The 16,059-nt window shown below is 57.4% G+C and overlaps 1 protein-coding gene across 7 annotated transcripts in view; it reads left to right on the top strand.

The window, feature by feature from the left end:
- The window catches only part of CARS1 (cysteinyl-tRNA synthetase 1), a 50,552-nt gene extending 34,761 nt beyond the window's left edge, over nucleotides 1-15,791 (top strand). For 4 of the 7 annotated variants that reach the window (XM_070564508.1, XM_070564509.1, XM_070564507.1 and 1 more), the window contains 5 exons: nucleotides 6,723-6,803; nucleotides 7,482-7,549; nucleotides 10,247-10,306; nucleotides 10,759-10,842; nucleotides 11,523-15,791. In XM_070564508.1, coding sequence (XP_070420609.1) covers nucleotides 6,723-6,803; nucleotides 7,482-7,549; nucleotides 10,247-10,306; nucleotides 10,759-10,842; nucleotides 11,523-11,657 — 428 coding nt within the window. In that variant the 3' untranslated portion in view covers nucleotides 11,658-15,791. Of the gene's footprint in view, nucleotides 1-6,722; nucleotides 6,804-7,481; nucleotides 7,550-8,619; nucleotides 8,694-10,246; nucleotides 10,307-10,758; nucleotides 10,843-11,522 lie in introns of all 7 variants that reach the window. The other 3 variants (XR_011524003.1, XR_011524001.1, XR_011524002.1) reach the window with 1 other exon arrangement.
- The last annotated feature ends 268 nt before the right edge of the window (nucleotides 15,792-16,059 follow it).

The raw sequence follows: 16,059 nt of genomic DNA, 5'->3' as shown, positions 1-16,059 counted from the left end.
TGCCTCTCAGAGGTGAGCCGCGGTGATGGGAGAGCCTTCTGCTGGGGGACCAGAGCTCCCACGGTGTCACTGTGCTCGGGGGCGCAGTGGGTTGAGTGCCTTGACCTTGGGCCTCCACCCAGTCACGGCCCGCTGTCTCTGCTCAGCCGGCCCTTCATCCAGCGGCATTCCTGAGGGGCCTGCACATCCAGCGTGTTCTTGGAGACTTGGAAGATGCTGGATCAGAAGCTTCCCTCTTTTAGGCCAGGTTTGAACGGTTGTTGAACAGCAGCGAGCAGCATCAGGCAGGCCGTCCGCTCCTCACTCTGCGTGGTCTGAGCTGGTGGACGACAGCTACGGCTGCTGACGTCTGTGGAACTTAGAGCTTGCCGGGCCCGCTCCCGGCGCTTTCCTCACATTGCCTCGTTTTATCCTCATGATTTTACAGAAATGGAAAGCAAAGCCCTGAGAAGTTAGAGGCCTTGTCCGGGGTCACACTGGGGTCAGTGGCAGACCCCCTGCAGTCTGACCTGGAGCCACCCATCACTGGCTATGCCATGCTCTGTCCCCAGGCCTCTCTGTGCTGAGAAGTCGCACCCAGAGTGGCTCATGGCTGGCCAGCCTGCTGGTGGGGCTGCGACCAGGTGGGGCACCCCAAGGGTGGAGCTGGCAGAGTGCCCAGCGGGGCACTCAGGGAGCTTCTGGAGGGAGCTGCGCCTTGAAGAGGAATGAGCAGGGCTGGGCCAGGTGAAGGGGTGGGAGCGGGTCTTGGCCTGTTCCAGAGATAGCAGAGCAAGAGGCAAGCAGGCAGGAACGCCTCGGATCGTCGTCATCTCGCCCCCCGCCCCACCCCAAGCAAGGCTGTGAGGAGCCCCCCGGTATGAGGTGTGCGCCAAGGCCACAGGCCAGGCTGGGAGGCCTCGTGTCCCCGCTGAGAGAAGCTGGACCTGGGGGTGCAGTTAGGGAGAGCTAGGCGTTTCAGCCTGGGCGGTGGCGTTTGGACCGCGTGCACACGCCCAGCCCAATCTGTTTAACACCTGACCCCCCACCACTTTAAAGCAGTTGAAGCGAGCTGAACCGAGCCTGGATGGACCCTTCAGGACCTGGACCGAGTTCTCCCACAATTTTGACAGTGCCGACTTCTCGCTCGTGGGGTCTCAAGCTTGGGGATGTCCATTCTCGGGGGCAGCCTGGGCACTTCTGCCTGCCCGTCCTTCAGGGCGGGCGCTGGATAAACGGCGGCCAGCAGAGGCCCTGCGAGGCGGTGCTGAGCAGGCCAGGGGCCTTGCCTGGGCCCTGAGAGTAGTGCCAGTCAGCTGCCTGGGGAGCAGTTTGGTTTTGCTTTTCGTTTGCTTGTTTTTTCTTTTTGCCTTGATTTTTTGTTGCTCAGGCAAATGGACAAAGAGACACAGGGGCCCAGGTCAGGAGGGTGGTGACGGTACCCACCCTGTGCAAGCTCTGCCCGCATGCGACACTGTCCACCCCGGGGCTCTGGTGGACAGGGAGGTCATTTGACCTGAGCCTCAGGCTGGGGGCTCTTCAGACGGGGGAGACCGTCTGGGCTGAAGGCGGCCCATCACACCGTCTCGGCCGTGTCTCCCACCCGCACCAGCAGCAGCGGCAGGGACTGACTTCTCCTTAGTTATTCCCTGTCACCCCCACCTGGCTGTCGTGCTGCCTTGGGCTGTCCAGGGAGACAGGAAGACTGCATGAAAAGCTCAGGGGGGCCCTTGGTTCATTGATTCAGCCGAGTTTGCCGGGTGCTGTTCCTCTGCCCCACCCAGACCAGGGGCTGGACAGGCCGATGAGTAAGAGAGAGTTGCCCCTTCCATGCCCACCGTCCCGTCGCCAGAGAGCTCGGGCCTGGCCAGGAGGGACATGGGATGTAGGTGTTTGACCAGGAGAGGCTTGGGAAGTTGGGAAGGAGTTAGAAGGGCAAGGATGTGCACGTGGTCAGAACGGGGGGCGGGGGCAGGGCTGGGGCCGCTCTGCAGCCAGAGGGTAGCCATTTCCCTGTCACTGTTCATTTTTTTCATTTCTGTAAAATACACGTAGTATAAAACCGACCATCTTAACCATTTTAATGAGCAACTCAGTGGCGTTAAGCACATTCACATTGTTGTGCAGCCATCACCACCATCCGTGTCCAGAACTTTCCATCTTCCCAAACTGAAACTCCGTCCCCATTAAACACTCACTCCCCCTCCTCCAGCCCCTGGCACTCACCACCCTACTTTCTGACGACTCTGGGGACCTCCTGTAGGTTGAATCACGCAGGATTGGTCCTTCTGTGACGGGCTCACGTCACTCAGCATGATGCCTTCAACGTTCACCCATGTGGTAGCACGTGTCAGAATTCCTTCCTTTTTAAGGCTGAATAATGTTCCATTGTGTGAATAGGCCACGTTTGCATATCCTTTCACACATGGATGGACTCCTGTATCTTTTGGTAAGCTCCTAATGTCTCCCTGGTCACTGCTTGCTCTCAGGTTTCCGCTCCTGTCTCCCAGCTCCACGAACAGAAGCCAGCCCTGATGGCTGTGCTCCCCTCCCCACGCCCACATGCCGCCCTGGGCCCTGTGAGTCCTCTGCCAGGAAGGGAAGGGCGCCCACTGCCCGAGTGTGTGAAGGAGGTATCTCCCCGTGCTGCCCGTTCACCCAAAATGCTTCTGAGCTGTTGCTCATTAGCAGATGGCCATATGGAGACCCTCTCCTTCTAGAACCTGATGGAGTCAGAGCCTCTTAGAGTTGACAGGCCTGTGAGGTCCTCACAGCTGGCATGCTTTGCCTGGGTGCCCCGGGGGAAGTCATCCTCTCTGTGGGACCATGTCCAGGGAAGCCTGCTTTCCTTTGCTGGGCGCCATGGTGGTTTCGAAGCTGCTTCCTTCTCTGGAAGCAGCTCTGCTGGCCATACCTCTGTGGTTCTGCCCCCGGGAGCAGTTCCACCACGTCTGCCCTTCTGCTCTCCCAAGTCAAAGGTCCCCACCTCTCCCAGCTCCGATTCTCCATGTGACAGCCTCGGCTCTGGCCCAGGGCCTCACATGAGGCCTCCATCCCATCCTGGACTCCGCAGCCACAGCTTGAGGTCTGGATTTACACCACAGAGGGGGACGCTGAAAGCCTTAGCTCTGCTCCTGTCAGCATCGCGATAAAGCCAGTCCTATGTCATGCCCAGGGTGGGGAAGGCGAGGTGGAGGAGGGTACCTGCTGTGGGGAGGGCCGGGTGGAGGAGGGTGCCCGCTGTGGTCAGTCTCTCCTCCTTTCTCCCTGGCCCCTGGCAGCCACCAATCTGCTTTCTGTCTTTATGGATTTACCTGTTCTAGACATGTTGTAGACACGGAATCATAAGTATGTGGCCTTTGTGTCCAGCTTCTTTCACTGAGCAGAATGCTCTCAAGGTTCATCCACACTGTAGCCTGTGTCAGTGCTTCATCCTTTTTTCAGGCAGAATAATATTCCACTGTGTGGATAGACCACATTTTGCTTATGCATTCTTACGTTGATGGCCACTTAGGGTGTTTCTACCTTTTGGCTGTTGTGAATACTGCTGCTGTGAACATGTATGTACCAGTGTCTGGTTGAATCCCGGTTTTCCAGTTCTTTGGAGCATGTGCCCTAGGAGTGGAATTGTGGGGTCATATAGTACTTACATGTTTAACTTTTGAAGAACTGCCAAACGCTTTTTCACAGCGGCTGAAACATTTTATATTTCCGGTTCTGGTTTCTCCTCATCCTCACCAACACCTGTTATTTTCTGGGGGTTTTATTCTTATTATTGCCATCTTAGGAGGTGTGAAGTGGGATCTCATTGTGACTTTGACTTCCATTTCCCTAATGATTAGTGACGTTGAGCATCTTTTCACATGCTTCTTGGCCTCTGTACATCTTCTCTGGAGAAATGTCTGTTTATGCCCTTTGACCATTCTTAGTTGGGTCATTTGTCTTGTTGTTAAGTTGTAGGAGTTCTTTGTTTATTCTGGACACTAGACCCTGGTCAGATAGATGACTTGGAAGAGGATAGAGGAGAAAGCCACCCCTAAAGTCATCAAAAGGTTTGAAAAGAAAGCCTGGAGGAAATTTTGAGCTATGTGGAGGTGCCGGTCATTCTCCTGAACTGTGCAGAGCCCAGACCCAGAGGACAGCATGGGCATGAGGGGACGCTGGGGAGGGTGTGTCTCCTTCCCCCAGGGGGAAGCCTGGGGGGTGCCCGCCCTGGTGGTTGTGCCACCCATCGGGTACACTCAGGAGTTGGTGATGGTGACAGTGGGACCTGGCTCGCTTTCCTTCCAGTGATGGTTAGCCTGCCAGCCATGGGGCACTTACCTCAGCTCATGCCCCGGGGTCGGCCCTCCTCGGGGTGCTGGGGAGGCTCATCTCAGCCAGTGACCCCCAAGGGGCACGAGAGGGAACGGACCAAACAACCTGCTGGCAAGGCTGAAACACGGCTTTCTTTGAACAGTGTCAGGAAGTGGGTCACTGCCCAGGAGTAGCTGCGCTTGTGAGCCAGGGCGCTAGGAAGTCCCCTGAGATGTGCGAATCCCTATTCGTTCCTCATTCATTCATTCATCATTCATTCATTCATTCATTCAACAGTGAGTGGACTTGTGGGGCACCTGGCAAGTGGCAGGAGCAGTCTGGGTCCTGGGGACACAGCGGCGACAGGACAGACAAGTGAATGACGACATGGGCTGTGGTCAGTGCAGCAGGGGGGACAAAGCAGGGCGGGGGAGCAGCGAGGCTGCGCGGGGTCTGCGTAGGTGTGAGCAGGGGTGAGGGCAGCAGGCGTTCAGTTTCTGGGGACAAGTGTTCTCTGCAGGAGGCACGGCCAGCACATCAAAACCCCCTGGGACCGGGCCTCGTGGTGCAGGTGGGTACTGGAGCGAGGGGTGCGAGTGTGCTGGCCTTGCAAGTGGTGAGTTCACAGTGGAGCGAGGCTGAGTCCCAGCGTCCGGGGTGCTTGGGAGCGACAAGTGGTCCGTCCCCTAATTCACAGTGAGCTTTGTTCCGTGGTTGGATGCTGTCAAGCCTTTTTGAGATCGATGACCATCACACATGGCCTGTCACGCTGGACTCCTCCTACACTGGTCTCCCACGTGGATGCTGGGCACCGGCTGGGGAGAGGGGGACTTGGCAGGTAGGGCAACCAGGCTGAGCAGCCTTCGGGGGCTGTGTGTTGAAGAACCAGTGTGAGACCTGGCTTCGAAAGACAGGGCACTGCAGAATATCCTGTCTGGTGTCACCAGACCCATCGGGGATGGCATCGGGTCCTGTTTCACAGAGGCAAACGTCAGCCTCCGTGGCAGGCAGCTCACCCAGGTACCACCCTCGCGCCCGGTCCTTACCCTGAAGCTGAATTTCCTTCACCCTGAGGTCAGGTTCTCCCCACACTAGAGCTGTGGAGGAGCAGTTCTGGAGCCTGGAAGAACACGTCTGATGGGGGCTCAGCCCCGACGTGCTCTCCGTTCCTGAATGCAGAGGAGACTGTCCCCGCGCCACATCCCCGGGCTGTGAGCCCCCGGATCCAGCAGCCATGGGTGCTCTGTGATGGCTGTGCTGGAATGTTCCAGGCTCCCCACGAGCTCTTGACCATCACTGGCTGTAACCAGGCGCTGTCAGATCTGCCGCCATCCCCGGGGCTGGGAAGGGAGTGAGTCGGTGCTCATTCATTTTGCCTCTGGGACCAACAGAGAAACGGACACTGGGGTTAAGAATGTCTGAACCTGAAGGGACCGTCCAGTTTAGGCCTGAAGGCTGCACCAGCCATCTCGTCGTCCATACCCACTCTGTTTGCTTCACGTGTGTCATCTTTCTTGGAAGAGTCACTTCAAAGGCAGCCAGGCACTGCACTTCCTCCCAGGCTCCCGGGCCTTCTGCTCCTTCCAGCTCCGAGGTGGCCACCTCCCTCGGGAGTAGGGCAGGGCTGGGCTGGGAGCACTGTGTCCACAGTGGAGCCAGTGCCGAGGCAGAGTGTCACTGAGGTGGGGCATGGTTCCCTATCCCCCAGGCCTCTGGCCCTTCCACCTCTTCAGCGGGGCCAAGGTCTAAGTGCGAGACGCTGGCAGCAGTGGGGGTCACCCAAACCTCCAGACCCATATCTGCCCCAGAGAGCCACACCCTTCCCTCTAGCCGAGTTCTGGCTCTCACCTGTGGGTGCTCGGAGCTGGGGGGTCCTGGGCTGGCTGCTTAGCCCTGAGGACGAATGGAGGAGGCAGGCCACTGCGACACCCAGTGACAGCATGCAGAGTACAGGGAGCCCTTCCAGGACTTCTGGGGACCTCAGGACACAGGCCCAGAGCAGGTGTGGCCTCAGGTCCCTGGGAGCTGGACTGAGGAATTCGGCTGCTCTCAGCAGCATCGAGCTGGGGCTGCGAGGGCTGTGTGTTCCGGACACCTTCCTGAGTGACGAGGTGCTCCGGCTGGTTTCTGAGCCTCGTTTCTGTGCAGTAGAAACGTAGTTTCCCTGGACCTGCCGCCCACCTGGCTTTGGGGGGCCTGACTCCCCTGCTCAGGTTCCCTCCTGGGACCAGTCCGTGTGCATCCTCAGGCAGCAGCTGCCTCTGAACAGGCACGCTGTGCTGTCCTCCGGTGGCCTGCTGGCCCCTGATGGACTCACAATGGCAGTGCCTGGAGCATCTGAGCTCCTCCTGCCTCCACAGTGAGTGGAGCTCAGGAGGCTGCATGTCCTGTGGGTCCCAGCGGTCCCCGGGCGTCTCATCGGACTGAGCCCCTGTCTTTGTCCACAGTCGCGGAGGTCCTGCAGCTCAGCGACGCCCTGCGGGATGACATCCTGCCCGAGCTCGGGGTGCGGTTTGAAGATCATGAAGGTGGGTCGGGTCCTCCTCGGCCATGTCTGGGTCCCCTTGTAAGGGGCTCTGGATGTGACGGGTGGAGAAGGGGGAGGACGCCGGGTTGGGCGTGATTTTTGAGAGGGCCACAGGAAAAGCTGGGGACAGGGTGTATGATCAAGAATCCCAGAGGGCTACCTGTGGTTCCCAGTGGCAGGGGGCCTTGTGGTTCACCTTCTTAGGCATCGTTGCAACACCTTCTGTGTGTGAGGGGCATTTGGGTGACCACTCCTGCGGCCTGACTGCCCATCACCTGTTTTTCTGCTGGGTGCTGGCCACCTCTTATGATCTGTCCTTTAGGAGACAGCCTACGTCATACCGATGGTTGGCGAGTTTCACAGCTTGTCTTTCAAACTTTGTCGGGGTTTTGGCTGCACAGAAAATTACTAGATTTTAAATACTCAGATGACGTTGTCTTACTTGATGACTTCTGGGTTTTCTGTCATGAGTGGCAAGGCCTTCCCACGTCACGATTTATGTTTGACCTGTGTGAGCAGTCAGGAAGGGGCTGCCTGCTTCTCTCCAGGGCCCGGGGGCAGCGACAGGGGAGCGTGTGGTGGTCCTGGGCCTGGGGGCAGCTCAGGTGGGGCAGGGCCAGGTCAGCAGGGAGGATGGACCCCAGGCCTCGGCTGCATCTCACAGACTGTTGCTTCTCAGGACTGCCGACGGTGGTCAAGTTGGTGGACAGAGACACCTTATTGAAAGAGAGAGAAGAAAAGAAAAGGGTGAGTAAGATTAAAACGACCCGAGCATGTTGTTGACGGGAAATGTGAAAACCCCTGGGGTCCACCCACTTCACCTTGTAGGAGGTAGTGTTTATGCTTTTAGTACAATCCCAGTATTTATAATGGTCAGAAGGAAAAATTAACTAGATAGGAAACTACCTGGCAATATGGTAACAGAAAATTTATCTTCGAATGAAGGACCTCTTTTTAAAAAATTATTTTCATACTTTAAGGGAAAATCAGTCACTTCAGTAAACCGTGAAGCTGACGTGTTTGGTCACACCTTGCTCTCAGCGGAAGTAGTGTTGTCTTTGTGGAATGCGTCCCAGTCACGCCTCTGTCGGCACCCGTCCTTCCCAGTGTCTCAGACATCGCTACATGCCCCATGGCTAGCGGCTGAGCCGAGGGCTCGGGCCCACAGAGAATTGGGGTAGTCTCTGCTCTCAAGGACCTCGGTGTCCCAAAGAGAGAGAGAAAAACAGGAACAGAAACACACAGTTCGTGTCAGAATTGCTGGGCACAGCTCGTGAGGCACCCGTGGAGGGGCAGGTGGTAAGGACAGAGGCCCCTGAACTCACGGCCCACGTGGGCAGCATTGGGCGTGGGCCATAGGGCTTTGCCGCCTCCAGGGGTGAGGGGCCCTGAGAGGCCTTAAAGAGGAGACCCCCGTAGAGGGCAAGTCTGGGAGGCCAGGGATCCGGGTACAGGGGATAGCTGACGGAGATGTGAGCATGGCCACCAAGAGGAGCTGTTCCTGAGGCAAGACGGCTCACCAGCTTGACGCCCGCGGAAGTTCTGGGCAGTTAGGCTGGTGAGCTGCTTGTGGGTTTGTCATAGTTGGAAAGTTCCAAGGAGCCGGGACTTGTCCACCACGGGCCGCCAGTTTGGCCTCCCCATCGAGGCCCTTCTCAGCCCCCCATTTCTGTTACATCTGGTCACCCCAGCTTTATGTTGGGCTCGCCCCTCTCCTTGGGCACCACAGCCTGTGGCCCACCGTGGCTGGCCGTGCCTCCTGCTCCCCCAAGCCTGGCTAAGAAACAAACACCACTGCTTCCTGCTCTCTCCCCCAGATAGCTCTGCCTCCTGGACATGCTCGCTCAGGGGCCTAAAGCCACGGCAGTAGAGGCTCTGTTCAGGGCGGCAGGTGAGCAGCCCCGCCCACCGTGTCCCTCGCCCTGCTGGGCCTTTCACTCGCCTCGGGCCTTCGAGAGAGGAACTCGGCCACTGCAGCAGCAGCTTGTGCCTTCCTTCTAGTTGCTCATGTTTCTTGACCAAGGAACCTCATCCCAACCAGATCTGCCAGGAGGAAGCACCCCCGGGACTGCAGGAGGTGGGGAGGGGCTCCTGGGTGGGCACAGGGCCCTCGGTGCCCAAGGCCCTGGTGTTCCAGACCATCCTGACCCCACCCCTCATAGACAGTGTCTCCCTCCCCCGGAAGAGTCTCACCAGCAGATGAACACATCTTGTCTTTAAAGGAGAAGGCAGAAATTCTTAGTGCTCTACTTTCTGCCCCCCGAGCTCAGAGCCGTGTCTTCCTCCTTCCTGCCCACTCAGCCTCTCCTGGCGCCACCATCCCCACTGCTCCTGGCGCCACTCTTGTCGAGCTCTCCGGTGACTGGGCACATCCCAGGGTGGCCCCACCTGTCTCCCTTGGCCCCTCATGAGCCTTTGACCCTGCTCTCTGGGACTCCCTCTGCATTCTCCACCCCACTGGCCACACCCCCGCCTCACTGGCCCTCCTCGTCCCTGGCCCTTCTCAGGTGGTCTCACCCAGTCCCACAGGTTCTCTGCCATCCACCTGGCTGTGACCCCCAAATTTCCCCTGGCCTCAAACTTGCCCGTAACCAGATCCCTGTGCCCAGCCACCTCCCTGAGAGCTCCGCTTCCCAGGAAGCGCATGAGACCCATCCCAGAGGGAACTCCTGATTTTCAGCTCCCAGACCCGGTCCTCCTTCCTGTCAGTGGTGGCAGTTGTTCACACTGTGGCTCAAGCCCAACCTCCAGAGGCAGCCTTGGTCCTCCCCCTCTCACGGGCCCCCAGGCTGAAGGCTCCTCCTCCCCACCCCTGCTCTCTGTGCCAGTCGCCCTCACCCCTGTGCCCTCGCCCCTGCCCGGTGCTGCGTGCCAGGTGGGAAGTGAGCCCCCGGCCACCACCCCATCTCCCACAGCCCCTCTGCACTGCCCTTCACCGTGGAATTAACTCAGGCCCTGTACCTGGCCCCCAAGGCCCCCATGCCCTGGCACCCACTGACCTCTGCCTCCTGCTCTCATCCTCCCCAGGCACCCATGACCTGGTCTGGGTCGGGCCTCACAACACTGTCCCCGGTCACTTCCTCTGGCCAGGCTCGTCACTATGCTCATTTCTTTGTATTAGCTGTTTCCTGGATCTTCGAGTGTGTGCTGTCTGCTCACTGCTGTCCTGGGTCCAGAGCGGGTCTTGGCACCCAGAGGGCCCCCTGAGCATCTCCAGAGGGAATGTACGAGGGTCCCTAATGGATAAGGACTCGCCCGGTGCGCTTCCTGAGCCCCCGCCCCCCTGTACACGGGCCGTGTCACTCTGTGGAGTTGGCCGAGTCAGAGTCCAGCTCACAGGGCAAGGCCATGGCGGGCCAGTACGGGGCTTGTTTAGTTTCACCTCCCACCCGGAGAGGGGCCTCAGGCTGACCTTGCTCATGGGGCCGTTTGCTGTTCCCTTAGGCTGAAGAAGAGAAGAGGAAGAAGAAAGAGGAGGCAGCCAGGAAGAAACAGGAACAAGAAGTAAAGCATGTTTGTTTGAGGCAGGGCTGGTCTTTTCTGGGTGGAAGTGCACACGTGGACCCCATGCCCTGCTCTCTGTGCCTCCTGGGCCCAGCCAGGCACCCTCTCAGCCACCGTCTACCAGCAGTGCCCTCCCAGGCCCACTCTACATGTCCCCACGTGGTGCCTGCAGGGAAGCCAGGGGTCCCTGGGCAAGGGGAGCCCTGGCCTCAGGCAGCTGCCCTCTGGCCAGATGCAGGCCCCAGGTGGCTTTCTGACTCAGTGCTGTGAGCCTGCAGACGGCCTCCACAGTCCCTAGAGACACAGCATCGGTGGCTGTGGAACCGTCCCTCCTTTAACATCCCTTGGCCCCGGTCTCTGCCCTCCCGTCCTCTGGAGCTCTCTGGATTGGGGGGCTGGGCGGGGAGGCGATGCGTGTGCTCAGCAGTGGTGACCACGTCTCTGTGTTCCAGGCAGCGAAGCTGGCCAAGATGAAGATTCCGCCCAGAGAGATGTTCTTATCAGAAAGTGACAAATACTCCAAGTTTGACGAAAACGTAAGAATTCCTTTTCTTCCCTGCAGAACTTTGTTAGACCAGTAAATTGGGGTGACAAGAATTTCCAGGCTTGGGCAAGCAGAGTTTCTGTTTGGGATGCGATCAGAAGGGAGGCAGGATCATCTGGCGCCTGTCGTGGGTCCAGTGCCTGCACCCAGGTGCCCAAGGCCGCCTCCCTCCATTGCTGCGGTCAAGTGGCCTCTGGCACCAGGTATCGTGGCCAGGCTGAGCTGAGAATGACAGGAAATGGAATTTGCAGGGTCTCTCCCTCACAAGCCGGCCAGGAGTGCCCTGGTGTAGACATGTCCATGTCCTCTGCCCCCGGGGTGTTCATTACAGCCGTTTGTGGCCGCTTTGCCTCTGCACCCAGAGGCCTTCTTTTCTGCTTCTTGTGTGTATTTGCTACATCCTTTTGAGCCGGTCGTATCACAACTCAGCCACACAGACCATGATGGGAAGAGTGCCCTTCACCTCCCAGGCGGGAGGGTGCCCCCAGATGGGTGGCTTCTCCGTGGCTGGGACAGACACTGCCGAATCAGTGCACTGGACCCAGAGCATCGGGGTGAGTAGATGCCCAGGCAAGTGGCCATGCCCTGGTCAGTGGGCTGAGCACTGAGCCCGAGGGCCCGAGAGGGGAGTCACGTGCCCCTCGGTGACCATCTGTGCTCTCACTGTTTCAGGGTCTGCCCACACACGACACAGAAGGCAAAGAACTGAGCAAAGGGCAAGCCAAGAAGCTGAAGAAGCTCTTCGAAGCTCAGGAGAAGCTCCACAAGGAGTATCTGCAAATGGTTCAAAACGGAAGCTTCAAATGAAAGGGCAGGGGCTGCGTTCCACACTGTGCCAGCGGACTGGCGGCCTCCTCTGCCGCAGCAGTGACGGCGCCCCGGCTCCGGTCATGTTTACAGTGGCCCTCGGGTCCTAAATTAAGAATTCTGTTCCTCGAGGTCCGTGCCGTCCTCTGAGACGTCAGTAATAAAGTCTTCCCAACAGCGAGGCCAGGCGCTCTCTCTGCCGTCTCCCCGCACATTCAGCGTTGGCAGGGGCCGCCTGGCGGGCTGCTTGCTCAGCAGTTCACGACTTGGGTACTCGGGTCAGCTGAGCCGCTCCAGCCAGCCGAGAAATTTCTCCCCCATGCAGATCGCTATCGGCTAATCTCTGGTGTGTGGGCGCATTCAGAGGTATTTGAGTAGGAAAAAGACAGGCTCAACCTGGCAGAACCCACTGGCGCCCCACACAAAGGCTGCTCAGCCGGCCCCTCTGCTTCTGATGAATAAACACCCTGCAGAGGCTCCCCAGCAGGTCAGCAGTCGGACACCAGCAAAGGGTCGGCTCCGCCAGGCGGGCTGGGCAGCCGCCCCGCACCACTGCTCATGCTCACAGCTGTGAGCCCAGGATCTGCGCGGCGGCCGGTTGAGATAACAGGGAGGTCTCGGCACATCAGGGCGGCCATTTGTCACCGGGTCCCCACGTGGGGAGTGTGTCCTCCCCACTCTGCTCACCCACGTTTACTCACTGGGCTAAGAATCCCCACCTGACCTCTAACACGCTTGACCATCCTTGACTGAGGAGAGCGAAAGCAGAGCCAGTCCCCAACGCACACCTGCAAGAGCTTGGCGCCGGGTCTGATCCATCAGGACAAGTGACAGTCATCGGCGCCGGGGCAGTCAGGTTGGTAAACACTGCCCGGTCCTCATACGTCAGTGATGGCAGTGCAAAGTGGCACAGCCCCCGTGGGGGGAGTTGGGCAGTGTTCTATGGTCGTGATAGACGCACTCATCCTTGCCCCTGCGGTCCCACTCGTGGGAAACAGGTATGAAAGGACGTGCCAGTGCTGCCACGGCAGCCCCGTTTCCCGAAGCTGACTGGTGCCACCCGACTGTGTGCCAGCCGGGAACTCGGTGCGACTCAGGAGCACCCCCAGTCACACGTGGAGGACGATGGCCGTGAGACTATGAGGACAGGCTCTGGGTACAGGTCTGTCTGACTTGTGAACCTTTAAATGTTTTGCATACAAAAAAATTAAACCAATAAGGAAAAAAGGCCCCAAAACAAAGTGAAACAAACTTGTTCCAGTCAGCTATCGCTCCACACAAATCGCGGCACAACTTAGCGGCCGCGGACGACAACGGGCATCTTTTTAGTGACTCTGGTGGCTCTGGGGGACTAGGCTCATGTGGGCGGTGCTCAGTCAGCGTCACAGTCAGACGGGGAAGGTTGGCGCCCGCGCCGGGGCCCAGGCCGGGAGATTCGCAGCTGAGGCTGCTCGGGTGTGGGCTCTCCAGCTCGGCAGCTTCAGCCTGGCAGCCCGTGGCTCCGAAGGTTTGTGTCCCAGGAGAGACGGAAGCTGTGTGCCCTTCGGCGATCTCCCCTCAGAAGTCGCAGTGCGATCCACGGTCCTTGAGTGGAGGCCGTCTCAGAGGCCCACCAACACTCGAGGGGAGGAGGCACAGACACCTCCCTGTGACGGGAGTACCGAGGTTCCGGAAGAGTGTGGCGGACTGGAGATACCATTGCACCTGTTTTGGAAGGTACCATCTGCCACAAAGCTTTGAATCAGTGAGAAAAGGGCGACTTCAGCTGAGGAGGGGACTCGCCGTCTTGCTATGCATCTTTAGTGGGGTGTGTTCAAGGCCAAAAAAGTGCAGCGAAGTCACACTTAATCTAGGTGTTTTGTCAGTAGTAGTAATATTGGCATCCTCATCCTTAAAGTCGATATTGTGGGACAAAGCAAATAAGTATATCGATGGCAACAACCCAGATTTTAACGTAAGGAAAAATACATGTATAAAATCACGAAGGTAAGGAAAGTCACTATACTGTTAAATATCGATTGGAAAGAACAAATTATGACCAACACTTGATTTTTGAACAGTAGGTATTTCCTGGCTTGTAGACTGAGAGGGGACAAGCCTAGTCACATGAGCACCCCCAGAGCCAGATTCGAGGCTCTAAATGCCCTCCCTCTCCAGGGAGAAATGACCCATTCTAGGTCTGGACCAGAAGCATGGGGAGACCCTGGGCCATCTCGTGCCCAAAGGGAAGCTTTTGAAGACTAGTGGAGTCATGTCCAAAGGACTCGGGACAAACTAGTGACACACACAGCAACTAGGTGGACCTCAGGAGCACTGGGCAGAGTGGAAAAGCCAACCTCCAAGGGTCCCATACGATATGATTCCATTTAGATGAATTCTCAAGATGCCACAATATAGGGACGGAGAGCAGATTCATGGCTGCCAGGGTTTAGGGCGGGCTTGCAGAGGCAGGGCCCCGGGAGGGGGTCTTGTGGTGGTGTGACAGTTCTGGCCTCGACGCTGTGGTACTGCAGGAATGTACGCCTGTGGTGACATGACAGAACTGCACGCACACACACGTGCTGGTCCCTGGGCTGATCTTGGGCTCTAACCAGGCAAGAGGTGGCCATCGGGACTGCGTGAGGGGCACATAGGACCTGTGTCTACCACACCTTGGGAATTTCTAATTATTTCAAAATAAAAAGCCTCAGGAGCTTCCACTGGCCAAGTCTGGGACAACTTGAGTGTTGGAAAGAAGGAGTAATTGAAATGCAGGCATCAAAGAAAACCCAGAAATAGTCATTTGTCACCACCAGAGGGGTCAGCTCTGTACCCTACAAACTTAATTGTTTATAAGTGGCACAATTAAGCATTTCTCCCCCTTCCATTGGAACTGCATTTCAGGGCCACCAAATGGCCCCAGCCCGAGGGGGAGGGCTGCTCTTCACCTGAAATGCCAGCCAATGGAAGTGGACGAAACGGTCGGATGAGACAGCCTCATTCTGCAACCACCAAGGAAACACCTGAGTCAGGCCAGGGCTGTCAGTGGCTGCAGAGAGCCCTGGTGAACGTTGGCGGGAGCTGGGTATTTTCACAGTGCCAAAGTGTCACCTTGCAGGTGGCTTGTAGGTCACGGGGGGCCCGGGGAGGTGTGCAAGTCACCTTACAATGCCGGGCTCTGCCCGTGACCCCTTCCTTCCCCGTCACTGTCAGTGTGGCCCAGAGAGGGACAAGCAGGCATAAGGTGTCCCTGCTGGGGAGAGCCAAGCCTCACCTCCAGAGAAGTCTTTCCACTAGAACCTACAGGCAGTATTGATGAAGCCACCGCCTACCCTGGGCCTTGTTGAAACACAAACTCTGGTTCGGATCTGGGTGGGGCTGGAGACTCTGCATTTCCTCCCACTCCCGGGTGAGGCGCATGCGCTGGTCCAGGGGCCCCACGTGGACGGGAGAGGCTACCCATCTCACTTCCTGTTTACAGAAGTACTGGGGATGGAGGCACAGGCAGGGGATCCAGGAAGAAGCAACCAGACCCATCCAGAAGATGGGGCACCCGCACAACACCTGAGCTCACGTCTTTGAGGAATCCCTGTCAAGGGGAGAAGGGTGAGGTAGAGGACACAGACCTGACAGGGAAGATTCAAGAAACAAAACCACCACATCTGCTGTATGAATCTTGACTGGTTCAAGCAAACCGGCCACAAAGTCGTTTCGGGAAGTTTGCGTATGGACGGGGTATGGCAGGATACTAGGAATTTTTGTTAATTATTGAGTGTGATCATGGCAGTTGTGTCCAAAATGTCCTTAATTAGGGATGCAGTTGCCTGAGGCCTGTAATTCAGTATCCTCCAGCCAAGAAAACTGATGAAGCGAATCATGCACAATGTGCCTGGTCACATCTAAGCCATGGGCGTCTGTTCCTCGGCTTATCCTCTCTGCTCTCCTGTGTTTGAAACTTCACGATCAAATGTTCTTTCAAACATGCCGCCAGGAAATCCTCCTGTCTTTGCTGAAGGACGTGCCTGGTGAGGAGTGTCCTTGCTGTCCTGCCCTGCTCTCCGCCTGTGCACCCTCACAAGCTGCGGCAGATTCTTCTGGAACAAGATGGGGCGGAAAATTTTTGTGACTTGTATAATATTAATTTGCATGTGAAAAGTGTGTCTTTTGTGTGTGTGAAGCGTCTTTCCAGCTTTAAGGGCCAGATTTGTCTTCCTCCTTCTCCCCACAGAGAAGTCTTAGGTGTTTTCATTATAAAAATATCACAGGTTCACTATTTAAAAATCAAATCCTGCAGAAAATGAGCAGTATGGGGACTGAGCGTCCCTGGAAGCCCATCTCAGAGAGAGCCTGTGCAGTTCGGGGACAGTGTCCCAGACTCCTTTCTCCTGAGGGAGTGAGGTTTCCAAACGCACCCCGCATTGTG

This window comes from Equus przewalskii, chromosome 11, assembly GCF_037783145.1.
Source record: "Equus przewalskii isolate Varuska chromosome 11, EquPr2, whole genome shotgun sequence".
NCBI classification, from domain to species: Eukaryota; Metazoa; Chordata; class Mammalia; order Perissodactyla; family Equidae; genus Equus; species Equus przewalskii.
The sequence above is the reverse complement of the archived record's forward strand: the minus strand, read 5'-3'. Positions and strand labels throughout refer to the sequence as shown.